The sequence below is a fragment of the Ursus arctos genome, unplaced genomic scaffold (assembly GCF_023065955.2).
Source record: "Ursus arctos isolate Adak ecotype North America unplaced genomic scaffold, UrsArc2.0 scaffold_4, whole genome shotgun sequence".
NCBI classification, from domain to species: Eukaryota; Metazoa; Chordata; class Mammalia; order Carnivora; family Ursidae; genus Ursus; species Ursus arctos.
In genome coordinates this window covers 20,846,894-20,874,484 of record NW_026623056.1, presented here as the reverse complement: position 1 = coordinate 20,874,484, position 27,591 = coordinate 20,846,894, and the positions used below count along the sequence as shown (strand labels likewise).

Sequence of the window (27,591 nt, the reverse complement as noted above, 5' to 3'; positions counted from 1 at the left end):
AGGAGTAAAGACCCTTCCAACTTAAAAAAAAATAGTTATCTTGGGGCGCCTGGGTGGCACAGCAGTTAAGCGTCTGCCTTGGGCTCAGGGCGTGATCCCGGCGATCTGGGATCGAGCCCCATATCAGGCTCTTCCGCTATGAGCCTGCTTCTTCCTCTCCCACTCCCCCTGCTTGTGTTCCCTCTCTCTCTGGCTGTCTCTATCTCTGCCGAATAAATAAATAAAATCTTTAAAAAAAAATAGTTATCTTAATCATATCCTTGAATCAAAGATAAAGGAAACAAAAATAAAAAAGTGCATGAAATATAATAAAACATTATATCTGGAAAAGCATAATTAAAGAAAATTTAGCACTCATAAAACTAATGTATCTAATAAAGAACTCTAAATAAACTTTAAGTGAAAAAGTTACAAAATGCACAACAGAATAGACACAAATAGAGCAATAGGAAATACAGATAAATACAAAAAATAATAAATGGGAAAATGAATTCTTCTATAATGAACAAGTAAACTCAAGAGGTGGTACTTTGAAATAAACTATTAGCTACTCAAATCCCCACATAAGGAAAGAAGTATTACACATAAAATAATCTTTTATTATTCTTTTAATCATCTGTTTTCTTACTTCGCTCAGTTCAATGAAAATTTAGAAACCTGAACAAAATGGAATGATTTTCTAGTAAAAAATAAATTAAAGAAACTAATTATAAAGAGAGAAAATGTCTAAACATGCCAGTACGATAGAGAAAATTGAAACAGTTGCAGTGCTACTCCTCCTTAAAAAGCACCAGGTCCAGCCATGTTCATAGGTGAAATATACCAATCACCTAAGTAAAAGATAAAGCCATTTCTTTATTTGGCAAAATCAAGAGAGGGGAAGAAAAAATAAACATTTTATTTTAAAAATTAGCTAATATTAATACCCAAATATGCAAAGACAGCCCAATAGAAGAAAACTAAATATCAATCAAATTTATGAATATTGATACTAAAAAAACACTTTCAAAACTTGTAATGAATATTCAATGGAGTATTAAATTATAACATAATAATTCCAAGTGGATTTGTACCTTGAATGTACAAAAATGTTTCAATACTAAGAGATGTGTGACATAACTCATGATATTAATAAGATCTAAGGAGAAAAATAAACAATATCTCCAAAGATGCTTTTTATAAAAGTATTTATAGAAATTCAATATCTAGGCATAGATGCCCAGCAGACTAGCTCTTTTAAAGATAACAACTAGAAATTCTGCACAAAATACAAAAAACAAACTGAAAGATCCATCTTCCTCCCCATAAAAATTCTGCCTGTGGCTTTAGAGAGTAAATAAAGGAAGTCTCCACAGTGCCAGGAGCTATAAATTTGAAAGTAATCGGTATACCAAGAACCAACAAAATATGACCTATTCTTAAAAAAGACCATCAATGGAGGCAATCCTGAGATGACCCATAAGTTGGAATTATCAGGAAGAACTTTATTTATTTATTTTTTTAAAGATTATTTATTTATTTATTTATGTGACAGAGAGACAGTCAGTGAGAGAGGGAACACAGCAGGGGGAGTGGGAGAGGAAGAAGCAGGCTCCTAGCGGAGGAGCCTGATGTAGGGCTCGATCCCAGAACGCCGGGATCACGCCCTGAGCCGAAGGCAGACGCTTAACGACTATGCCACCCAGGCGCCCCAGGAAGAACTTTAAAGTAATTATTGTAATTATGCAAAGTAAGGTAAAGTAAAATATACCCATAAAGAAAAGAAAATACATGAAGTCTTTTATGAGAAATAGAAAATATAAAAGAGAACTAAATGGACTTTTTTTTTTGAAAAAAAGAGCAATTGAAATAAAAAAATACTTGATAGACTTAATAGCAGAATGGAATGACAATTTAGGAAGGAAATGTCTGTAAATGTGAAGGAAGGAAAAGGAAAATGTCTGTAAATGTGAAGTTGCATCAATAGAAATTGCCGATCTGAAGATGAAATAGAGAAGAGACTCGAAAAAAATAGAGACTCAGATACCCGTAGGATAATACCAAAATTTCTATTATACATACAATTGAAATATCAGAAAGAAAGAAAAAAAGAGAGAGAGAGAATGGGACAAAAGAAGTTTTAAAAAGTAATAACCCCAAATTTTCCAAATTTGTTGAAAGACACAAATTTTAAATGCAAGAAGCTCAGGGAATCCCAAACAAGATCAAATACACATACATGCACACACACATACTTAGGCACATAGCAGTCAAACTTCTGAAAACTAAAGATAAAAGTAACATGCCAAAGCAGCTAGAGAATACACAAAATAGCAGTTCAAATAACTGTGAACTTCTCTTCAGAAATTATGGAGGCCAGATGACAGTAGAACAACATCCTGGTATTAAAAGATAAGAAAATGTCAAGTCAGAATTCTCTAACTAGAGCAAATATTCCTCAAGAATGAAGGCTAAATAAAAATGTTTTAAAAATATATATCTCCAGTAGATTGCAGTACAAGGAATACTAAAAATTAATTTTTCATATGGAGGGAGTATGGCATCAAGAAGAAATCTAAATCTTCTAGAACAAATAAAGAGTATCAGAAATGAAAATATCTATTAAAAAATACAATTATATATCCTAATTTCTTTGAAATACATACAATTTCCTCTAAAAACTATTTTATTTATTTATTTGAGAGGAGAGAGAGAGAACGAGCACAAGTGGGGCAGTGGGGCAGAGGGAGAGGGAGCAGACACCTCCCCATGTCACACTGAGCAAGAAGCCCAACTTGGGGCTCGATCCCAGGACCCTGAGATCATGACCTGACCCAAAGGCAGACACTTAACCAACTGAGCCACTCAGGTGCCCCACATAAAATTTCTTAAAGCCAAGTTTATAACATTATTGTGTGGGATTTAAAATGTACACAGAAGTAATATGCGGGACAACTGCAACATAAAGGTCAGTGAGGAGGGGATATAAATAGTGCTACATCCATATTGTATATGTGTGTGTAGCTAGGTAGGTAGGTATATATTTAATGTATATTATGATGTTTTGGCATATTAAGGAAGCCTTACTGTCTGGGGAGAGACTGTCCCTCTTGGGGCTAGCCAATTCTTGGAGATAGCAAAGGGTCCAATCCAGAGCACACCACTGATATGCATGTAAAACAACCCAGAGCCATACCTTTTCTATCCGGCCCATACACCCCATGAGCCAATATTCTGCCTTAATCAATCCAGGGTCAGATACTAAGAAACAATGGATTAGCCCTATGGCTTAAAGTCCACGAAAATTATTAAAACTAGCCAATCCCCAAACTGATTACCCTGTCATGCCTTGTCCTTCTTGTGGAAACTCCAGTAAAGGCCATGGTCTAAATTCTCTCATAGGTTCTGCCCTTTCAGCTTACTGACCGACACTGGCGACTTTCCCTGTGGCCCTATATGGCAAATGGTGATCCCTATCTTGAATCTGTGAGTATAATAAACTTATTTCTTCTAAGCTTCTTTCTCATTTTCTCCTGTGGCCACACCAACTTTATCATACCATATCCAACATTCACATTCCTAGAACAATATGCTTACAAGGTTTCTATGTTTGAAGTGTAGCATTACAATATTAACTCTAAGTAGACTGTGAAAAATCAAATACTTATAATTCCTTCAGCAATGTTCTCAATATGGGGTGATTTTGTCCTTAGGGTACATTGGCAATGTCTGGGGACATTTTTTTGATTGTCATAAGAGAAGCAGGGTACTCCTGGCATCTAATGGGTATAAGCCAGTTACTGCTAAACATCCTACAATGCACAGAACAGCTTCCCACACTAAAGAATTGTCCTGCCCAAGATGCAAACAGGGCTGATGTTGAGAAGCTCTGCCTAAAGCAACCACAAAATTCTATAAAATATTATAGCTAAAAATCCAACAGGAATATTAAAATTAAACTATGAAAAAGATTTAAATAATTTTAAAAGACAGTTGAAAAGAGGATAAAGGCATAAAAATTAGAGAGGGGAAACAGAAAATAAATAATAGGTAGACTCAACTTCTATCAAATTAAAATTATATAAAATATAAAGGGACTAAACCCTCCAATTAAAAGGCAGAGATTATCAGAGTGGTTTAGAAGCATGATTCATTATGTGATCTCTATAAGAAATGTAGTTTGAAGGGACAAGGATAGCAAATGGATTTAAAAAAGATTTACTATGCAAAAAAATAAGTATAAAAATGATGGAGTGGATATAATAATAATAAATATAAAAATAAATTTCAACACAGAATGCTGCTAGAGATAGAGAGGAACAAACATTTCATAATGGAAAAAAAGCTCAATTTTTCAGGAGGACATATTACCCATAAATGTGTATGTACATAATAACAGACTCTCCAAATACATGAAGCAAAGAATAATAAAATTAAAGAGGCAACAAGAAAACCCCATGATGATAGTAGATTTAAATATTTCTTCTCAATAACCAATAAAAATCTAGGCAAAAATCAGTAAAAATATAGACAACTTAAACGATGTTATCAAACATAACGACTAATTGATATTCATAGAAAACTATATACAAAATGCTTTTCCAATGAACATGATACCTTCACAAAGAGGTACTATTGTTCAATCAGTAAAAGAAGTCTCAATATATTTATAAAGATTAAAATCAAGGCCATATATTCTCTAAATTAAAATCAAATAATACTAAAATCTTAAGAAAACTCAAAATATTTGGAAATTAGCCAATACAACTTCTAAAGTATTCATGGCTCAAAGAAGAAATCACAAGAAAAATTAGAGACTACTTGCTGAATGATAATAGAAGCACAACATATCAAAATCTATGAGATCCAGTAAAGGCAGTCCTTAAAAGAAAATGTAGAGCCTTAAATACTCATATCAGAGAAGAAGAAAGGCCTAAAATTGATGTCCTTGGGTTTCAAATTAAGAAGTTAAAAAAAAGAAAAAAGAAAAAAGTAAACCAAAAGTAATTAGGAGAATGGAAAAATAAATAAATAAAAGAGCAGAAATCAACAAAATAAAAATCAAACGACAGTGAAAAGTAACAAAGTGAAAAGCATGTTCTTGTAAAAACCAAAAAAATTGAAAGTTCCATTGACAGAAAAAGAGAAAACACAAAGCACCAAAATCAGGAAAGAAAAGGGATATCACTAAATATCTCATACATATTAATGGACAATAATGGCATGTTATTATAACAGTAACAGTTATTAACAAACACTTTCAAATACAACAATGTCAATAAATGTAACAAATTCCTTGAAAAATAAAATTTACCAAGATTAACACAAAATCAAAGAATTACTAAGTAACCCAATATTTATAAAATATTGCAAATGTGAAATAATAGACCAATATCTCTCATGAACATAGACACAAAACTCCTTAATAAAATATTAACACACTGAATCCAACAATGTGTAAAAAGAACAAATCATGTCTAAATGTGTTTATCTTAAGAATGCAAGATTGATTTAATATTTGAGAATCCTAGTAAAAATAGGAGGATTTTTTTAATTAAGCAAGCTGACAAAAATAAATATTCATAAAAAAACATAAATTCTTAAAAAATTCTTTAAAAGAACAGAGGAGTAACTCTATCAGATATTAAAACATAATAAAAGATTATAATAATGGAAACCACTTTGTACTTCGATAAACAGATATACATGGAATGGTGATTCCAGAAATAAAGACAGATACACATGATAAAGTTTACATGATAAAGAAGAAAAGATGGAATATTGAACAAATGATGCTGAGAAATCTAACAGGCCATTTAGGTAAAAAATAAAGGTGATTGCATATCTTTTTCCTCACTTAAGGTAAATTCTAGATGAAATGCAAATTTAACTATACAAAAAATTAAATTATAAAAACACTGGAAAAAAACTTGGAATATATTTTATAATTTCAATGAGAAGAAAACCTTCCACAAAAAGAAATAAACTTAGAAAGTTGATTTGAAAGACTGATAAATTTGACAACCTAAAATTCAAAGAAAGCAAAAAAAAAACAAAAAAATAGCATTATAAAGTTAGCGTGGAAGGAGCCGAGATGCCCTTCAACAGATGACTGGATTAAGAAGATGTGGTCCATATATACAATGGAATATTACTCAGCTATCAAAAAGAACGATTTCTCAATGTTTGCTGCAACATGGACGGAACTGGAGGAGATTATGCTGAGCGAAATAAGTCAAGCAGAGAAAGGCAATTATCATATGGTTTCACTCATTTATGGAACATAAGACCTAGGAAGATCAGTAGGAGAAGAAAGGGAAGAAGAAAGGGGGGTAAGCAGAAGGGGGAATGAACCATGAGAGATATGGACTCTGGGAAACAAACTGAGGGCTTCAGAAGGGAGGGGGGTGGGGAAATGGGATAGACCGGTGATGGGTAGTAAGGAGGGCACGTATTGCATGGTGCACTGGGTGTTATACGCAAGTAATGAATCATGGAACTTTACATCAAAAACTAGGGATGTACTGTATGGCGACTAACATAATATAATACAAAATATTGTTATTAAAAAAATAGAACAACCAAATTGTATTTACATGTTAGTATCAGCGTGAAAGAAAATGCTGTGTATGTGAAGAAAAACTAGAACATAACATAAAATACAAAATTAATTTATTGAATTGAAAAAAAACCAAGTTAGAGCTATGACAAACTGAGAAGAATATTTTAAAAGATAAGGCAGAAAAGAGGCCAAATTCTTTTATAGATAAAGTGCTCTTACAAATCAATAAGAAAAAACTCAATATCTCAGTAGAAAAAAAAAATGGGTCACTGATACAAATAAGCAGTTCACAGAGAAATAAACGAAATGCCTTTTCTAACGTAAGAAAACAGCCTCAGCGTCCTTCAAGTTCTAGTGATAGAAATTAAAACAAACTGAGATGTTTATCTCACGGGCAAAGTAAGGAAAGATTCATAATGTGTGATATTGGTGAAGATATGTGGAAAAGGATACTCGTATACTTTGTATAAAGTGTAAATAATAAAATACACTCTATAATATAATATACTTTATAGTAATATATAGAGTGTAAATTGGTGTTACTGCGTAGAAGGTAATTTGACAACATCTATTAGTTAAAATTCACAAGACTTTTGACCTAATAATTCCACTTACAGGAATTTACATTATAGATACATTTTCACATTTGTGCCAAGTCCTCTACACAAGAATAGTTATAGCAGCATTGTTTGTAATAGCATAGGTAAAAATAAATATCCATTAATGAGGGGCTGGATAAATAAATTAGCTTTCAAATAAAATATTCTGCACTATTAAAAAGACTGAGGTTGATCTAGAGATGATTATATAATATAATTTCCAAGGTATATCACTGGGTAAAATGTATTGAGGCGGAACAGTTTATGACATGTGTCCCCATTGGGTAAAATAATTTATGATAAATGTGCATGTGAAGATATATACTTACAGGTATGTATAAACCCACATAAATACATACAAAGACATTTGTATTCTTGTATATTTGCACACTGTTTCTTTAAAACAACAACAATTGGCTATTACCTAGGGAGATAATGCTTGAGAACTGAGAGTCTGAGGTGGGAGAGAGATTTCCTGAAAATAAACATTTTAAGATCTTTAAAAATACATTTACAATTGGTTATATTATTGAAAAATCCACCAGTTCAAACAGTCAGTGAACTAAATCAATTTGTCGCATCTTGCATCCATGAAAAGTAAATTAAAAAACAGATCTTTGATATGGTGTGCTTTTTGTAAGGAAACCAACCACTTAACTGAACGGTGCTTTTTTCAACATCGTAAAAAGATTTTTCTGCTCTTACTATGTGCCAGGCCCAAGGCCAGATGTTTAAAGAAACAAAACTAAACAAACAAACAAAAAAATGTACTTGGCCTCAAGGAGCTCACCATTCAATGGGAGAATCTCACATTCAAAGGCTCAGAGGAAGACTGCTGTTCTTCTGGCGTAGATATAAAACATTTAGGAAAGACAGTTCCTTCCAAGACCATAACAAGAGCTTAGTTCAGCAACCCTTCTCTATAGCTTTCACCAGGTATCTTGGTGAATGTCAATATCTCTGAGATAGTTGATGTCATCTCCACTAAGTTTCCAGGGAAGATCTCAAAGAGACTTCTTTCAATAAGAGCTATTAATCATCATAGATTCTGTCCACTCAACTTTACAGAATAAGTTCAATTTCCAAAGGCATTACATTCTTTCCTACCTCTACTCCATTGGCTGTGCTGTTCCTTCAGTTTGGAATGTTAAACTCTTGTTCTCCTTCTTTGGCTAACTCCTACCCAACATCAAATATAGGCTCAAATCCTTCTCCAGGAAAGCCTCTCTGATTCTCTGCCACACAAATTAGGTTGAGAATGTTTCCTCCATGCTCCCACAGCTCTTTCCACCCTACATTCAACCATTTATTTCTCATGGTCTCATATTAAAGTACAAATTTACTTAAAGTTGTATCCCTGGTGTCTGACATAGAGTAGAAACTCAAAAATTGATGAATTCAACTGTAGAGTTTCACTTTGCTCCCTTGGGTTCACCCAACTTACCATACTAAACTGAATTTTATGATTGACCTCCCTACATGACACACTCCCACCGAACCACTTTTCCAAATCTAAGACATCACACTCACTTGTCCAGTGACATCCCAGGGAAGACAAACTTGCCCAGGCAGATTCGGTAGACAGAGCTCAGGGGAATCCGTTGCAACTGCACACAGCTAAGCATGATAAAGTCATATTTACAGATCAAGAGAGTCTTGTCTGTGACCAGCAAAATCCTCTCCTTCTCATTGTTCCAGTGGTCTATCCTGCAGGAATCATCAGAGAGAATAGGAGTTAATGGCATGGTCTTTCCAAGTTAAAGATAATGGCACTCACTGAAACATCTCTACTAACACAGAAAATAGGGAGCTTTGATCACCTCAGAAGAGGGATTGAGGCATACCTAATGCCATCCTCTCTCTCTCAGTCCAGTTCCATGACCAAGGGAGGAGGGAAGATGGAAGATTGTGGAAAAAATATGATTGCAGAGATGAGTACCCATGAAGGGATTCAGGAGGGGAATGACAAGTTTGTATCATGTTGACAGCCACCTGATTCATGTTCCTTCACATCTTCCTTGTTCACTAGAAAACCTTCATCTTCCTACAAGGACACCAAAATGTCTATTTTTCTAACTCAAGTCTTACCATAAACCTTACTCACCACACACTAGTTTTCTCTAATCCCCAAAAGTTATGTTGCTGAGTAGAGATAAAATGGAGACTAACGCAGCTGCACTGACCCCCAAGCCATCACTACATCTGCTCACCCTATCATATCCTTGAACAAGTGAAGTGGTATTCTCATGAGCCAAGGACAAAGTAGACACTAGATAAGTGTTTACTACATTGATTTGCTTTGGCCTTGAGAGCCTTTCAGAGCATGCATAGAAAATTCTTACTCCAACAGCATCTCCACCAGAGAAAACAAGAAGAAATCCAAACAGTGGTGTCTGGTTAGAAGAAAGTATGCATGGTCTGTAAATCCTCTCACCCACAGTACTTTTGCTACCTATTATAGTCTTTAGGATATAGCGCTCATGACTTTTATAAGAATTATTTCAGTACATGTTTTTTTTCCCCCTAAGAGACTTGAAAAGGATGATTTGTGACTGATTCATACCTGAATCCTCACTACAAAGAATCAATCAAATGTAAAGATAGAATGGGCATCCCACTCCCATTCATTCTCACACAGTAACCACAGTGCTACTTTTAAAATACAAACAGAATGACGTCACTCCCCTGTTTATTTTATTAAATAGCATCTCTTTGATCTTAGGAGCAAATCCAAGTTACCCATGGACTACAGCATTATATCATAGCAGGCTGAGAACCCTAACTGTCCAAATCATAGTTCAAACGCCTCATGCAAAGAGTATTTCTTCAGTTTCTAAATAAACTTGGCCCTCTATCACACTCTCCCCAATCATCCTGATCCTTCTTCTTTTGTGGACCCATTGCTTTTTGTAAGAAGGAATGATATGTAAAACATTCAGAAGTAAGTACCATGTGGACACAGACTGATCAGAATGGACACCAAAGTACGGAGGGGGTAGGACAAGGCCAGTCAGTGTGAGCTCAGTGTGTGTGTGTGTGTGTGTGTGTGTGTGTGTGTGTGCGTGTTCCATGAAGGTAGAGACTGTGTGCTTTGGGCTACTCACTCTATCCAGCTTCTGTCAAATAGCCTACACTAAATAAATATCTGTCGAGTGAATAAATGAGTGCTAATCAAAAATTTTGGAGTTTGTTGGGCTAGATGAGGGCAGGGGTGAAAACTTCCAGCCCTATAACTTACTAACTCCGTAAGGTAGAATATTTAACCTATCTTTGGCTCATGCTCCTTATCTGTGAAATGGAGACAATACTAGCACTCATCTCCTAAGTTTGGGGAGAAGATTAGGGGAAATGATCCTTAATCAGTGCTCTATAAATCAGCTGTTACTATCACTGGCAGAGATCTCAGTCACTAAGGAATTTTGGGCAACCCAAATATATGCCATCCTTCAGTATAGCATAACCTAAACACAGAGAGGCAAGAAAAGTCAGGAGTTAAATCAGTTTATGTAATAGGTGGACATATGAAAGAGAGAAAAAGAAGTAAAAAGAGAAGAAAAGAGAGAAAAACAGAAAAAACAGAAAAAGGAAAAACAAGTAGGCTGGGATCCTTGATAGAGGCCCTATTGCATGGTGGCCATGATGTGGTTTAAGCATTAGCTCTACATCCCCCACCGTCCTTTGAAGAACGTCACATCTGAAGTTAGGCAGCTAGATTATGATAGTAGAATCAGTGGTGGAGAGTCTGACAGATCTGGTTTAACTCCTGGTTCGGCAGCGTCCATCCATTCCAACAACACGGCCATGCTCAACTCCTGACGCACTGAGAAAAGGAAGGAAGTCTAGATCATCTGTTTAACACTCGCAGTCTTAGTCAGAGAGACACCGGGGACTCTGAAATGTCTTATCAGATATCTACATAAATGTCTCTAAATAGCTTTGCATCTACTTAGCAGCAAGTTAAAGCTGCTGCCTAATAAACCAGACTTGGTTTTAGTCTAAAAAAACCACAGCTTTTGGTTGAATGGTTTTACTGAAAATGTCAGCACTCCATAATGAGATTTATTTTAAAAGGTAAAGGATTTGGGAAAAAAAGAGAATTCTTTTTAGGAACACAGAGTGCTCTGCTGTGACACAGATTCTGCATAATTGACATGTCGGGAAAGTCTGAATTCAAGTAAACACACAGATTTATAAATAGTTTGGGGCCACATCTCTAGCTCCTGGGTGGTATATGTATTTATTTAGACTTCAATCACACCTTTTTCCCCAAATAACTCATGGAAAAAACATTGAATTTCATATTCCCAATATTAACATAATTGAAGTCGGGTTGGCAACAATATCCACAGCAAATATAGGGATAGGAATAACAGTAACGTATTGTGGAGATTTACAAAGTCCTTGGATATTGGTGGTCCTATTAATCCTCACAACAACCCTTTGGACCGGATGCTATTGCCCTCATTTTAAAGACAAGGTAGAGACACAAAACCCAGCCATGGTATTGGCTTTCTTCCCAGTACCATCCACCTCAAATAGAGGGTCCTTCAGTTGGTAGGAGAATGTGGTAAAACCCACTTCTGAAAGGAACTGATGTGATGATATATATATCACTCCTGAGACTGTTCTCTCTGGGAAACCTTTCCCCTGAGAAAACACACATCACTATCCCTTTCAAACCTTGTCCTCCACTGGTGTTCCCAATCTTGGAGAAGAACTCACCTTCCAGTTATGCAAGCCAGAGACTTAGGAGGGAGTCATTCTGGACTCTCCCTTTTCCTCACCTCACCTGCCAGGTCCTAAACATTTGACTCCTAAAATATTTCTCAACACCACCCACTTATCTCCATCTTGACCTTCACCACCCTGATCCAGTCTTCCCTCATCTCACTAGGTGAGACTATCACAGTCACCCTCTCACTAGGTGTGGCTACTAGTCACCTAGACCCAGTTTACCTACATCTCTTGTTCCCTCCTAACTTCTCCACCATACTGCAATGAGGGGAGCCTTTTGAAAAAACAAATCTGGCCCTCACCTCTCTACTTTAGTTTCAAACATTTCAACTGTTCCCCAGAGCTCTTAGAAGAAATGACAGAAGTTCTTCACCTGGTCTAAGATGCCATCCATGGTCAAGCCCTACCTACTTCTTCAACCTCATCTCAGGTCAAGTCTCTCCACTCATTCTTCTTGATCCTTCAGTTTCTCGTATCTAACACGCCCACTCCTACTAAAGTGACTTTGGATAAGCTGCTTTCCCCTGAGGTTCCTTACCTAACTGCTATAGTGCTAAGCTCAATTACTCCTTACTCAGGCAAGCTTTCCCAGACCTCTGTGACTACTTCTGTTCTTTCTAATGTACACTTACATAACACCACACATTTCTCCTTCATAGTACTTATCCCAGATGCAATTTTACAGTTATTTCTATGATGACCTAATTAACGTCTGCCTCCTCTCCTATACTATACACTCCACAAAGAGAGAGTCAGTTCTTCACATCGTGTCTCCGAGGTTGCATGTGTCCAAAAAATATTTCTGAAATGAATTAGTAAAGAATGAACAATCCTTGTGCTGTGCAAGCCATATGCCTTGGCTCAGGCTGTTTGGGAACCCTATCCTCACGTTTACACATTGAAATACTCCCCCATAAAATAGCACAGTTTCAAAAACTAATCAGTAACATTGGGGAAATGTACATGGGGTGTAAAAGAAAGAGAGGATACAAAATGTTACTTTCAGTATACTTGCAACTTCCTAACAACAAATCCATAGATCAAAATGGCCACAGTGATTATTTCTGAGTGCTGGGATTTCAAATGACTTTCATTTCTTTTCATGCTTTCATTAGCCAGAGTTTAATTTCTTTTGGCAATGAACATATTCTTTTATGATAAAGAGATATCTTTTTTTAAAAAACAGTCTCACCTATCCTTCAAGTCCCCAGCTTAAATGTTATGTATTTCATGGAGACTCACCCTCACCAGTCTCCAGCACCACCACCCGCCCCCCCTCCCCCCGCCCCACAAAGTAGATGTCATCTTTCTTTGCATTAAAGGCACACAAGCTTTTTATCAGAGCCTCAGCTGTGGCCCAAGTTACAATCTGCTCTATATGACAGTGATGCCTACCTCTAGAATATCCTCTTGTTCCCCCAATTTGATGAGAGACCCCCTAGTGTAGAGAGGTGTTTTAGTCCTATCTGGGTCCCCTCACTATGCCCAACTCAGAGCCAAGAGGGATCATGGTCTTAGCAAGTGAGCAGGGCATGAAAAACCAAAACCGTAAGATTCGTCATCTTATTGTGAGATCCAGCGTCTCTTGGCCGAGGGTTTGCCACATCTGCTGTTGCCACTGCTGTTCCCCAGCACTAGCATCATTCCCCTATTTGATGAAGGGCCTGGACACCCCAGTCTGAAAGGGAATCTAGGAATTCCGTGAGATTTGTGGTTTCCTGGGATGACAACAGTTTTGCCAGCAGAGGGCAACAGCGAACCAGCAATGACAGGCGACCGGGCAGAGCAAGTTTCCAGGGCCCCCACCCAGTTACTCAAACCAGCAAGATGCTTTTCCAGTGGCCCCGGCCCTACCCCTAACAATACTTTCAGTTGCTCTTTTGAGGCTGTGTCAAATCAATTTGTGGTTTAGAAATGATTTTCCTCCAAAAATATTTTTTCTATTATTCCACCACACTTACACACATGCTGTGTGCACACCACACACACACACACACACACACACACACACACACACCATTCAGTAGAAACATCTTCCCTAATACTGAATAGAGTGACTATACCTGGTTTACAGATCCATCTTCCTTCGTGTGCCCCTCCAGCCTCTTAGCATAGCCCAGACCTTAAAAGAGGAAGACAGTTTCTTGGCTAGCCAGAAATCGGCAACCCAGGAGGAAAACACTGAATCATTCATTCCACACATATTCCCTGAGCACCCACTGGGTTCCAGGCCCTGAAGAGAATCCAATTTGGGTTTGCTCTTGAAACATAAACAGATGAAAAATGCATGGCATTGAAGCAAAGCAATTTCCCTCCCCCTGAGTTAAGAGAAGTCTTAAAAAACCTTTAGCTAAATAATCCACATTAAATTATTTCAATCATTTGGTTATTCTTTCCTGGGGCTTCTCCAATTTGTTTAAAATAGGGGACCCTCCAAGTAAACACGGTATTCTAATAAAAACCCGATGCCCACAAACCTTCTCTGTTCTCAGATCCCTGACCTGACTTCCTGTGGTTCAGTTCTCTCCCCATTACCCCACGGAGCCAGGCATGTTCCAAGCTCTGTGGTAGCTACTGGGAATAGTGAGAAGAGTATTCTGCTCTTAAGGAATACACAATTCTCTAAGATGTGAGTTGCAATGTAGAGAAGAGCTAATATGGCACCCAAAGGTGTGACGAGATTTTATAATTTTAACACGAGTCCGCAGACTCAGGTCTCCAGATTCTCAGCCCACTGCTCACAGGGCTGAGGAAAAGGAACCCAAGCATCTATCTATTTGGCGCCCTTCAAGAACGTTCTTTTATCAACACTTCATTTCCCGCTGTTAGGTGTAAGATCTCGGTGTTGAAAAAGCACAAGTTGCAAAGCAGGAGTGATTCTTCGGAACCAGCAAAAAGTTTTCAGGAGTATTTTTTTTTAACACTTCCTTAATGTATACCATTGAAGGACAAAGTGTCCCCATAAAACATACAGGATGGGCATGGAAAAATCCACTCATGTATCCACAGACTATTTTTTTTCATGTGTAAGAGAAAACAATGACCATTTTTTCCCCTCAGAAAACAAAGAAGTTTTTGAGTTCTAAAAAATATAATAAAACTATAAGCAATCAGTTTTACTTAGGAAATAATACATATATATAATTTATATGTGTGTATGTGTATATGTATGTGTGTGTATATATATATATATATGCAAGCCAATTCTGAAGCTTCAGAGATCTACATGCATATGAATAACTCTGCCATGCATTTATCTCAGGTTATAATCAAAAGCCTTCATTTATTGGGGGTCTTCCCTATATCAGGTACTGTGCCAGATATTACACAAATATTACCTGTTTTAGTCTTCATCAAACAATCTGGATGAGTACAGGTGAGGAAGCGGAGAGTTGGGGAGGTATAACAGACTGAATATTTATTTCCCCTCAAAATTCTGATATTGAAGCCCTAACTTCCAAATGATGGTACTAAGCGGTGGGGTCATTGGGAGGTGATTAGGTATAGATGAGGTCATGGAGACGGAGCTCCCATGATGAGATTACTGCCCTTATCAGAAGAGGAAGAGACAGAACTTCCTCCCTCCAGGATGTGAGGATACAATGAGAAGGCAAGCCAGGAAGACAGTCCTCGCTGAGAACCAAATCTGTGGGCATCTTGGTCTTAGACTTCCCAGTCTCCAGAACTGTCAATAATTAATGTCTGTTGTTTAAGCCACCGAGTCTATGGGCATTTTGTTATAGCAGCCCAAGACGACTAATGCAGGAAGCTAACTTGTTCCAAATAACACAGCCAGGATTCATCCAAGGTATGTTTCACTTTAAACTCTTATGCTCTTCTCTTTAGCAAACCACCATTCATTAGGAAGCTAATGAAATCTCTTCCTGTAATCAATTAATATTGTTGAATGTCTATATGCTTGATGCTTGAACAACATAGTTTTGAACTGTGTGGGTCCACTTATATGCAGATTTCAGTAAATACAGTACAGAACTGTAAATGTATTTTGATTCCTTTTCTTTTTTTAAAATATTTTCTTTTCTCCAGCTTACTTTATTGTAAGGCTACAGTATATAATACATATAACATACAAAATTGGTGTTCATTGACTGTGTTATTGGTAAGCTTTCTAGTCCACGGTGGGCTCTTAGTAAAGTTTTGGGAGTCAAAAGTTATACATGGATTTTTGACCACAGGGGTGGGGGCTCAGCACCCATAACCCCTTTGTTGTTCAAGGGTCAGTTGTGCCTTATTAAAGACATTACGTAGGTGCTCAGACTTTAAGTCCTCTATAATTATCCCTTAAAAGCTTATAATCTAATGTGGGAGAACATAAATCAGGTGCTATGATATAGAGTGATAAATAATAACACGGAAATTCGTATACAGTGCTATGGAAATCCCAGCTAATGTCTAACATTGATTTAATGCTTACTTTGAGTAAGTTTTTGGCCTAAATTCTTTGTGTAAATTACTTCATTTATGCTCACAGTAATCCCGTGAGGATTTGTCATTATCCCCATTTTATAGATGAGGAACTAAAACATAAAAAGGTCAAACAACTTGCCCAGTTCTGGAACGGGAATTCAAACGGAGGGCGTCTGCCTCTAGACACCATGGTTTTGATTAACCACTCTGTTCTGCTGAAAGGCATTTAAAACCACTGAGGAAATGAGGCAAGGCTCTGGATAAAGTGTGCTTGAAGAAGCTTTTGGAATAGCTTGACGCAGAAGGCAGATTAATTAATTTTAGATGGAGGGAACAGCATGTGCAAACACGCACAGCAACATGTACAGAATGACTTTTTGGAAGACACGTGTTTGCACAGTATGTAAATGAAAATCACGAAAACAGAATTACCATAAAAAGGGAGGGTAGCACCCACGAAGATTCTGACTCAGGATCGCTGAGAAGGAATCCCGGGCATCTATCCTTTGAAAAGCCATCCAGATGCCGAACCAAGGTTTTGAAAGACCAAGACATTCTCAGGAGCTGATCTCTCAGGCACTGAGGTGGAACCTTTTTGAGCTTAAACCCAAAGAATTTGTAGGTGGCGCTGGGAGATTTGTGGATTTACCCAACTCTTCAGAGTGGAATGCTACAGAGTAATTCTAAGGAGCATTTTTCCAGTGCAAATACTTAATCATGACCACCCTAACATTATCAAAAGTTCTTTAAACTCCAGGAGTGAACCTCTTCTGCTTCTTAGTTTCCCAGCCAAAATAACTAACCAGAGAGCATCATTATATTATGTCATAATCCCAGCCTAGTCCTGGCACAGAGAAATTGCTTTGTGAATGTTTCTTTTTTTATGTCCCTTTCCTGAAGACAAACTGCACTTGACCAGTAGTTTTGTCAATACTCCTGTGAGCTGAAGACTTATTTTTTTTAATTTTTTATTTTTATTTATTTTTTGATGTAAAGTTCGATGATTCATTAGGTGCGTATAACACCCAGCGCACCATGCAATACATGCTCTCCTTACTACCCATCACCAGCCTATCCCATTCCCCCACCCCCATCCCCTCTGAAGCCATCAGTTTGTTTCTCAGAGTCCATGAGAGACTATGGACTCTGAAGACTCATTTTAACCACAAATGGGTCTTCATTCCATGGTACATTTCAAGTGCAAGATTCCTGAGCAGTTGTGGGCTTCCTATCACTCAGCCAAGAGTTAGAGACACAGTTCTGCCCCTTACTAGCTGTGAGATCTTGCAAAAGATACTTACTTTTTCTAAAATCCATTTTCCATATCTCTAAAATGAAAATAATAATAATAATAATAATAATAATAATAATAATAATACATACCTCATAGGGTTGTTGTGAATTTTTAAAATAGTGCTACAGAGCATTTAGTAAAATACAAAGCACACATAAAATACTCAATTTTTATTGGCTACTTATATGATGGTGATGTGATGATGAAGGAGGAGGAGGAGAAAACAATGAAGAAGAATTCTTTTAAATTCCCTTTAAACACTTTTGCAACAGGGGGGCCTGGGTAGCTTTGTTGGTTAAGCATCAAACTCTTGATTTCAGCTCGGCTCATGTGAGGGCTCCGTGCTGGGTGTGGAACCTGCTTAAGATTCTCTCTTCGAGAGAGAGAGAGAGAGAGAGAGAGAGAGAGTGCACAAGAGGGGCAGAAGGAGAAAGAGAGAATCTCAAGCGACCACACTGAGTGTGAAGCCCAATATGGGCTCGATCTCCCAACCCTGAGGTCACGACCTGAGCCAAAATCAAGAGTTGGATGCTTACCCAACTGAGCCATCGAGATGCCCCAAGGAAGGTGTCTCTTTAGAGAAGCAATACTAGGTGTCCTGTCCAGAAATAATCCCCCTTAACAATCCAACAAATATTTATTGGACCATTATTATGCTCCAGTCTCTATTGATATATTGGTGAGCCAAATAAGCCCCTGTTCCTCTCATGCTTACATTCTACGAAGGCACACAGACAAAAGGAAATGGACACATAAACATAGAGACCAGGTAAAAGGGAGATGAGAATATCTGTGGAAATAGTATCTAGGTAAAGTGAAGAGCTAGTTCAAAGGCCCAGAGACAGGATCCATCACATTTCATAAAACATCAAGGAAGCCGGCATGACCAAGACAAACGGAACAAGGAACGGAGTGAAGGGAGATGTAAGCAGAAACCACATTCCATGTTGGAACAACCACAATTTCTGTGTGATTTACGAATGTTTTTCATATTAAATGGTTGTCATCCTCCACCTTACAGATGGAGAAAACAACCCCCAATTAAATGACACGCATCTAGTACTAAGTGGCAGAGGCCAGGCCAGAATCCAGCTCTTTGGACCCTCCGGCCCAGACAATGTACATCCCATCTAGCTGCTTCTCCCACTTATTTTTCCTACACAACCAGGCAACTTTTCTCTCCCTGTCACAGTACCATCAGTAAGAGGATATTTTAAAAGCTACACAGAAGAAAAGACTCTGGGCACACCCCATCCTTCTCTCTTTTCCACAGAACGACTGAATAGCTGTTGAATAGTTCAAGTCCCCCACAGCACACCAGGGACTAACAGAAGGCCCACCCCCTGAGGAGCTCTCTCCTCCCCTGAATTGACTTTGGGGTATTCACTTGATCAGAAGCCAAAAAAGCTGGCAGGAGAACAAGGCCTAATTTTGAGAAGGCGGCAGAGAAGAAAGAACAGTGGGACAAGATACAACAAACGCTCACTTCTTGCCACCTCCATTGTATTATTCTTTTTAAATGGGAGAGATGTCTATTTACTGTACTATGTTAGTTCAGCTCTTTGGGTACAGGAGACACAGCCCAGATTAGGCGAGCTCAGAAAGAGGAGATATATAAATACTCTGAGGAATCCCACAGAAATCCAAGAGCAGGAACCATTGCATAGTTGGGCTTTATGAAAGCTGGAAAACCACAAAGAACAAAAGCTATTCCCTCAGGGGCTGTCTGTATCATGATTTCTGGGTCTCTCGGCACACTGCATGTTTCCTCTTGACTGCCGTGCTCCCTCTGCTTACTACCAGTGTTTGTTCCTCTTTAATTTCACCTTGCCTATGACCTTTGTTTCCTTCATCCTGACTCCATGAACTTCCAGATCTACTTTCATAGCCACTCTAGCCATTCTTCCCAGTTCAAATGCTCAATATTGGAAATTCTTTCAGTCCAAAGCATTCGTTGGAGCTGTCTCTTTGGATCACAGGCTAGCTAATGGATTAGATCCACTTTGTCCAATCAGCGATGGCCAGGGGCTGAAGTCGCAGAGGAAAAAATAGGAACCGTCAGTGAGATGCACTTTATTCTTCATTTTCAGAACTGCCCCAGCTATTCTGATTCCTTTGTCTGCATAAAAATTTTGGAATAATATTGTTTATAGTTGCATAAAATCTTGCAGAGATTTTGAAAGGAATCATGTTAAACCTACAGGTCAAATATTGGAGAATTGATATCAACTCTACTGCATCTTCCAATCTATGAATATGGTATGTCTCTCACTTATTTAGATCTTCTTTGATTTCTTTGATCAGCACTTGGTAGCTTTCAGCATGCCACGTCCTATGCATATTTTATTAGATTTACACTTAAGTATTTCATTCTTTGAGTGATTATAAATGTTATTGTATTTTTAATTTGTTTTCACTTCTTTAACACTAGCCTATAGAAATATAGCTGATTTTGCATGATCCTGTACCCTGCAACTTCATTAAAGTAATTTATTAGCTCTGGGAATTTTGTTGCAGATTTCTTGGGTTTTTCTACAAAGATTGTCATACATATGGGACCATGTTTATTTCTTCCTTTCTTATCTGGGTGGCTTTTATTTCCTTTTCTTGCCTTATTATGCTGGCTAAAGCATCCAGTACTATGTTGAATAGTGGTAGTTGACTCCTTTGCCTTCTTCCCAATCTTAAGGAGAAAGCAGTAGTCTTTTTCCACTAGCATGCTGTTAATTACAGGTGTTATGTAAATGTCCTTTATCAAATTGAAAAAGTTCCCCCTCTGTTATTTTTCTGAGAGCTTTCGTCATAAATGTGTGTGTTAAATTTTGCCAAATGCTTTCTCAGCATCAATTGATCTGATCGTGTAATTTTTCTTCTTTAGCTGGTTAATATGGTGGATTACACTGATTAATTTTCCAATACTGAACCAGTCTTATATCCCTTGAATAAACTCCACTTGGTCATGATATATAATTATTTTCATATGTTGCTTAATTTCTATTTGCTACCATTTCAATAAGAATTTTTACATTTATATTCATGACAGATATTGGTTCGTAGTTTTATTTTTGACTATCTTTGTCTGAATTTAGTATCAGGTTAGTACCAACTTCATAGAATGAGCTGGGAATTGTTTCTTCTTCTTCTATTTTCCAAAGAAGATTATGCAAATTGGTGCTCATTCATCTCTAAACATTTCATAGAATTCTCCAGTGAAACCATCTGGGCCTGGAGATTTCTTTTTTGGAGGAGGCTTTAATTACAAATTAAATTTCCTGATTGTTATAGGGCTATTGAAATTATCCACTTCATATTGAATGAGTTGTGGTCATTTGAGTGCTTTGAGTAATTGATCCATTTCATCTAAATTGGCAAATTATTTGTGTGTAGAGTTTTTAGCTATAATCACTTATTATTTTTTGTACTTATTATTATTTTGTTGTTTGCAGGGTCTGTAGGGATATCCCATTTCATTTCTGATATTGGTAATCTGTATGTTCTCTTTTTGTCAGCCTTGCTAAAATTTTCTCAATTTTGTTGAACTTTTCAGAGAACCAACTTTTGCTTCATTAATCTTCTCTATTTTTTATTATTATTGACTTCTACTCTTATCCTTATTATTTCCTTCCTTCTGTTACTATTAAGTTTGTTTTCTTATTATTGTTGCTTTCTAGTTTCTTGAAGCAGGAGTTTGGGTTATTGGTTTGAGGCTTGTCCTCAATTGACTTCAGCATTCTTCCATCAGTGCTATAAATTTCTCTCTCAGGACTGCTTTAGCTGAGTCTCACACATTTTGATATGTTGTATTTTTATTTGAATTCAGCTCAATGTACTTTGTATTTCCTTTGAAACATCCTCTTCAACTTCTGGATTATTTAGAAATATATTGTGTTGTTTTTAAGTGTTTGGAGATTTTCCTGTTCTCTTCCGGTTATTGATTTCTTGTTTGATTCCCTTGTAGTGAAAGAATACATTCTGAATGATTTCAATTCTTTTACATTTGGTGAGGTCTGTGTTGTGGCTCAGGATATGGTGGATCTTGGTAGATGTTCTCTGGGTGCTTTAAAAGAACATTTATTCTGCTTTTTCTGGGCAGAGTGTTCTGAAAGTGATGATTGGGTTCTGTCAGTATGTTGAGTTCTTCTAAATCCTTGCTGACTTTGTGCCTATTTGTCATATTGATTATTAAGAGAAGTCTCTAACTAGAATCATGGATTTGTCTATTTCTCCTTCTCATTCTATGAGTTTTTATTTCACATATTTTGCAGCTTTCTTGTCTGGTACATACACATGTAGGATTGTTCTGTCTTCTTGGTGGATTGACCCTTTTATCATTACACAATTCTTTCTTTGTCCCAGGTAATTTTCTTTGCTTCGATGTCTACATTTTTATTAATTCACATAGCACAACATTTCATTTCTTAAATTTTGTAGTTCTTTCTACTAAAGAGACCAGTGGAAGCAGAAGCTCCCTCTTCTTCACATGGATTACTCTTCTTAGACCCACTCTACCTTCCCTAAAACAGGGCATTTGAGGATAACCTAGGTACCTCATAGAGTAAACACAATTTACTGTTTGTGAATCAGGCAGCATGTTTATTCATAAGATTCTTTAATAGTTGTTTGTATAACAGCTGTAGAGGCCCAAATGCGATGATAGCCTCAATATTAAGACTGAGGTCTTATTTGTTTTCTTTACTGAAACACACACTGGCAGGCCCCAAAATAATAAAAATTAAATTTAGATTATTAGTAAATTATTTCCAGAACCTATTACCTTTCTAAAAATGTCAACACTCTGTTTGATATCTTTCAGTAACTCAAGAAAGAAATGCTTATAGTGGTCACGAAGGAAACATAATGGCAGTGGCGTGCTGTAAATGGTAAGCTCTTTCTAAAATAATGATAATGATAATGATGATGCCCTCATTTCATTTCTTTGGTGTAAATTATCCTACCACAACTGGTTTCAAGATATCAGGGTAAGGTCACCGATCATGTAGTCAAGAGATGCATACAGTTGGCTGTCTGGGAGAGACCACTACACATCACTGCATCAAGGAATAAAGAGGGGCCAGTATAAGGTAATAGGGAGTGACATGACTTGGCAAACTGGTAATACATAACCGATTTAAAAGTATTTGAATGACCTATGGATCTCCAGTTTGTGACTGCAGGAAAAAATACGATCCAAACTCCTTAGCCTGGTACTCAAAATTCCTGACTTTCTGCTTCCTTCCTACCTTTCTAGTTTGTTTCTAGCTCTCTTATTCTTGATCACTGTAATCCAGACACACTGAACTGTTTGTGGTTCCCTGAGCCTCTGTCTATTACTCTACATACATTCTTCCCTTTTCCCGGGATGTTCTTCCTAATCATATAGTTTTAAAAATTTCTCTTCCTTCTTTAATCCTGAATATCCCCTTTACCTAAGTCAACAATACAAATGTCAAGTTCTATGCTCCTGAAAGATCATTTGCAGGACCGTATATCAGCATATATCATACTCTGTTTTGACTTCAGTTACATATCCTCTTTCTCTCCAGATGGAGAGCTGCCTGAACACAAAAATCTTGTCTTGTTGCTTTAGTATTTTCATCACTTAGGGTGGAGTCTGGCTTATGGGAGGAGCTTGGTGAATCCACAAATGAATGTAAGAATGAGTGAATATAAATAAATAATAACAATAATAATAATAAAAATAAAAGCCAGCTCTCATGTGGCACATACCGTGTGGCAAAAATTGTGAGCATTCTACATATATTAAGTGATTTAATCCTTAAATTAATAACCCGTTTTCCATCCCCGTCTTATAAATAATAAAACTGAGGCCTGGAGGATATAAGAGATTTGTATAATCAAAGTCACATGGCTAGTAAGTGATGGAACTGGGCATTCAGCTGCATCAGACTTTTTTCACCTCTTGGCTCTTTCTGACTCTTCCCTAATTGGTAGCAGTCTTGGGAAAACAAACATTTCCAAGTACATCTGTGACTGCAGTAACTAAATGCCCTCGCTGTCCTATAATTCAGGTCACTCAGGGACCATTAGCTATCTGGATGCGTCTGCTACCCTGGGGAATTTATAGAGAAAAGCAATGTGTTTAATTAAGTGGTTGTCGAAAACACCCACCCAGTATAAATGGTTTCTGGCAACAGAGGTGCTGTTGTTGCTGCCAGAGTCCTGCCACAGGTCATTAACATCTTAATGGATTCGAGGCACTTTCCAGCTTGAGTGCTTTCACCCAAGGATTCAAGGGGTCTCTTGGAGGCCCAGGGAAATGGAGGTAGGACTCAATGGATGGACCCAACTAGTGTCAGTGAAGGGCTTCAAACAGTAGATGACTCTATCGGAATTAAATTCAAGTCAAGTTCCTGATGGGTTCTGAGCCCCCACATGCCGGACAGCACTGGGAGGTGGGCAGAGATGGGCTTAGACAAACATGAACCAGAGTCAGGCTCTGCCTCAAGGAAAGCGTTCCTCACAGTGTGCACAGTAGACTATGCTATGGAGTATAACGTGACCAGGAAGAAGAAAGGGATTACTCGGAGTGAATTAATATGGACAGGCTTTATAGACATAATACCTCTCAAGGACTGGAAAGTTCTGAGCAAACATAAAGGAGAGAAGGACATACAAAATAAGCAGTGAGTGAGTACAATCATGATGATAATGCCAAAGCATTGTGTCAGGAACTTTGGGAAACCAGTAGGCTTTGAGTTCACTTTGAGAATTGGTTCACTTTGAGACTTTGTAAAGAGGTATCATGGTAAATAAGGCTAAGAGCAAAATGCATTCCATAACACACAGGGTTTTAAAGACAAAGCAGAAGAGTATGTAGGCAGTGGGGAGTCACTAAAGTCCTTGGAGGATAAGCACGAGAGTGAACTGAACAACGGCTTTTTAAATTTTCACGTACATGGGAATCAACTAGGGATCCTGTGAAAACAAATTCAGGTTCGGTATGTCTGGGGTGGATCCTGAGGATAGCCCTGCTAATAAATCCCTAGGTGGTGCTGTTGTTACTCATTCCAAGACCACTTTTTGAGTAGCAAGGTCTAGAATAGAATGCATGCAAAAATGGATGGGAATGGGTAGGAGATACATTTCAGAATGTTAACTCAATTTGCATAGTATGTTTATTACTCATGACTAAAAAGATTAGAAATCCGTGGTTTCCAGAGCTCTTTGGGGTCTTTCCACTTTTTAAAAATTATCAGTAGCAGTGTTTTTCATTAAAAAAGTAGTTCAACACTCCTTACAATTAGACTGGGCCAAGAAATGATTGCCTTTAGCCCATCTGAGGCACAACCCACCGCTACAGGTATTTGACTTTTTAGTTGATTCTGGGAAAACACTAAATAAGGTCAAATGAACAGCACAGGCAGAGTAAGATCTGGAGAGGAAAAGAGGAAAAGGTCCCTGAACTTTCTCAATGAGTCTCTGCCCTCCTCCGTGCAAACAACAGAAAATCAACAAAGAAACCGGACCCACGCGCAAAGAGCATTCAGGTAATTTAAACTGTGATCACTGTCTCGGGAGATGAAAATTCACAAAAAGCAGCACAAGCCATGTGATGAGAAGACAGCGAGGCTGGTCAAGGGGTACTGTGAAGTCAAGCCCTCCCATGACCTTAATAAGTGGTTGCCCTTAGGCAGGTCATTTAATCTCTGGGTTTCTTCATCCATAAAATAAAGCCAATAGTTCCTCCTGGCCTCCTCCCATGGGTCTGTTGGAGGATCAAATGTGAGCACAGGTGTGAAAGTGACCACCCACAGTGCTGCTTTGAGGATCTATTAGCACCCAGGTCATCCTGTGCATAGAAAATACTTCCCAGTCGTTCCTCAACATCCCTTTCTCTCTCAGGATGCCTCTCTTTTTATTTAAGCTTCTAGGAGAGCTCTTTCTTCTGAGAAATCTGTCTAAGTTAAGCAGAGATGTTCTGCACCCTTCCACTTACCCCACCCAGCCCAAGAAACAGAATCCTGAGTTTATCCAACCTGTTTCTGTTGGAAGAACGACAGACCACAACCCAAAAAGGGGCACACATGGAATCTGGGCACAACAGCAAAAGGATCATTTTAGCAAAAGTCAGGGCCGCAGAATGATTGGAACCCCAAAGCTGTTTACAGCTCTGTTATTCTCTGAGCCTTGATTTCCTCACCTCCAAACTGGAGGTAATGTTTCCTACCTCAAATAACTGCTATGAAGATTGGATTAAATGAAGAAGAGCACTTTTTAGCTACAAAGTGCTATAGACCATTCCTTTTAAAAAAATCAAAACAGAATGCCTTATATATTTTCATTTCTCTTTCCAGTTGTGGAGTTTCACTCTGCCCTACTGGTAAATATCCCTTACTGAGTGCTTCAACTTTAAAAGAATAATACAAATCCTTAAATTTGGGTAACCACTGACAGTTTGGAGAGTAATCCTCCAAAAATAGATGAATGGTCAAGTAACTTTACAAAAACTACATGATAACAAGGAAAAATACAAGGAAAAGCCCAAGGGAAGTGCCATTTAGAGATCATCGAAGTCATATGTATTATACCAGTATAATGACAAGTGCAGGGAAATCACTTATCAGGATACTTGGTACAATTTAAATGCTCAGTAAATGTTATTTGTTAATATTATAACCAATCTTTGGCAAAGATGCATGAAGAACAGCTGGAATGAAAAGTACACCAAAAATTAACAGTAGTTGTGCTTCTGTCAACAACAGTGAATTTCCAATGGACTAAAGACTGTATTAAAACACATACCTTAATTAAAAAAACAAATGCCAAAACCTACTTAAGTTTACTGAGCTACACTGATACCGAGTAGCAGAAACAGAATTCAAACCTAAGTCTTCTGATTCCAAATTCAAGACTCTTTCTATGACACTAGGCTGTCTCCTTGACTTCACTTCTATTCTATTGTCTATATGTTCAACATAGATAGAGAATTGGATTTCACATATTTATTATGCCGAAGTGCTAGGATGGAAACCTCAGTTGGTTTAGGGGAAGGTAGGCAGTGAAACACACTGTATTTTCTACAAAAAAATGAAGAGTGAGAGTTACTTGACCCCCAGTCACCAGAGGCAAGTCTTTTCATTTAGGAATAAGAGGAATGAGAACATCCGCCCCACCACTTCGGACTAATGTGTGGGAGAGAAAGATCCTATCTCCTCCTGCCTCCTTAAGCACCGTATACAAAGACATCTTGAGAACATTCTACTGAAGAGCCACTTCATTGCCATTATAACACGATTTTTGAGACTTCACAGAGTGTCAAGATGTTCTCCTTGGTGCTGCCTTACTGGATCACTTCTGAAACCATACACACAATTTCTTCAAAAAGTTCTTTCCCAGAAGGGCCAAGAAGGACAGTGAGAGGAGGAGACAAAGTTAAGATAAACTACATCCTGTCTTTATAGCTGTAGAGGCATATAAAGCTCCAGGGTGGGCTGGGCTGGAGGCGTGGGTCCTAACCAGAGTCTTCTTAGGGTTCTCTTCTTAATGGTTTCAGCTAACTGGGATCCAGCTGGAGTTGATGCTTACATCTCTTCAGTTCACCATTTGGTCTCTCTGTCCATCCCCCTCATATCCTCCACCCAAGTGCCTTCAAACTAATTTTTCTCATTTTACTGAATAATATACCTGTATACATTTAGAACATCACAAAGCAGCTCCCCTAAATTGGGGTGATATCCCTTGGCAAATACCTTTACTGGCTTACTGCTATTTGACGCCCTTAGATTCTATAGAAGACAAGACCATAAGAAACAAACACGTCAGGATCACCATCCCTTTCGCAAAAACTACTTAAGAAGAGAGTATCTGGTTCCGTGTGTAAAGCCATCCATTCAACATCTCCATGTGGAGGCTCTATGGACACCTCATACACATTTTCCCCCAAAACTATACTCAGCAAGTTCTATAAACAACACATGACAAGACTGTTGGGGTAACTAAATGAGATTGCACGCACCAAGTTCTTTCTGCAACGT

General features: G+C 37.8%; 1 protein-coding gene across 6 annotated transcripts in view; it reads right to left on the bottom strand.

Annotated features, from left to right (window-relative positions):
- TPRG1 (tumor protein p63 regulated 1) overlaps positions 1-27,591 on the bottom strand; it is a 477,906-nt gene that overhangs the window by 252,501 nt on the left and 197,814 nt on the right. For 5 of the 6 annotated variants that reach the window (XM_057306600.1, XM_057306602.1, XM_057306599.1 and 2 more), the window contains exon 4: positions 8,671-8,847. The exons of the other annotated variant lie outside the window; for it this stretch is intronic. In XM_057306600.1, coding sequence (XP_057162583.1) covers positions 8,671-8,847 — 177 coding nt within the window. The remainder of the gene's footprint in view (positions 1-8,670; positions 8,848-27,591) is intronic. 6 annotated transcript variants of the gene reach the window in all.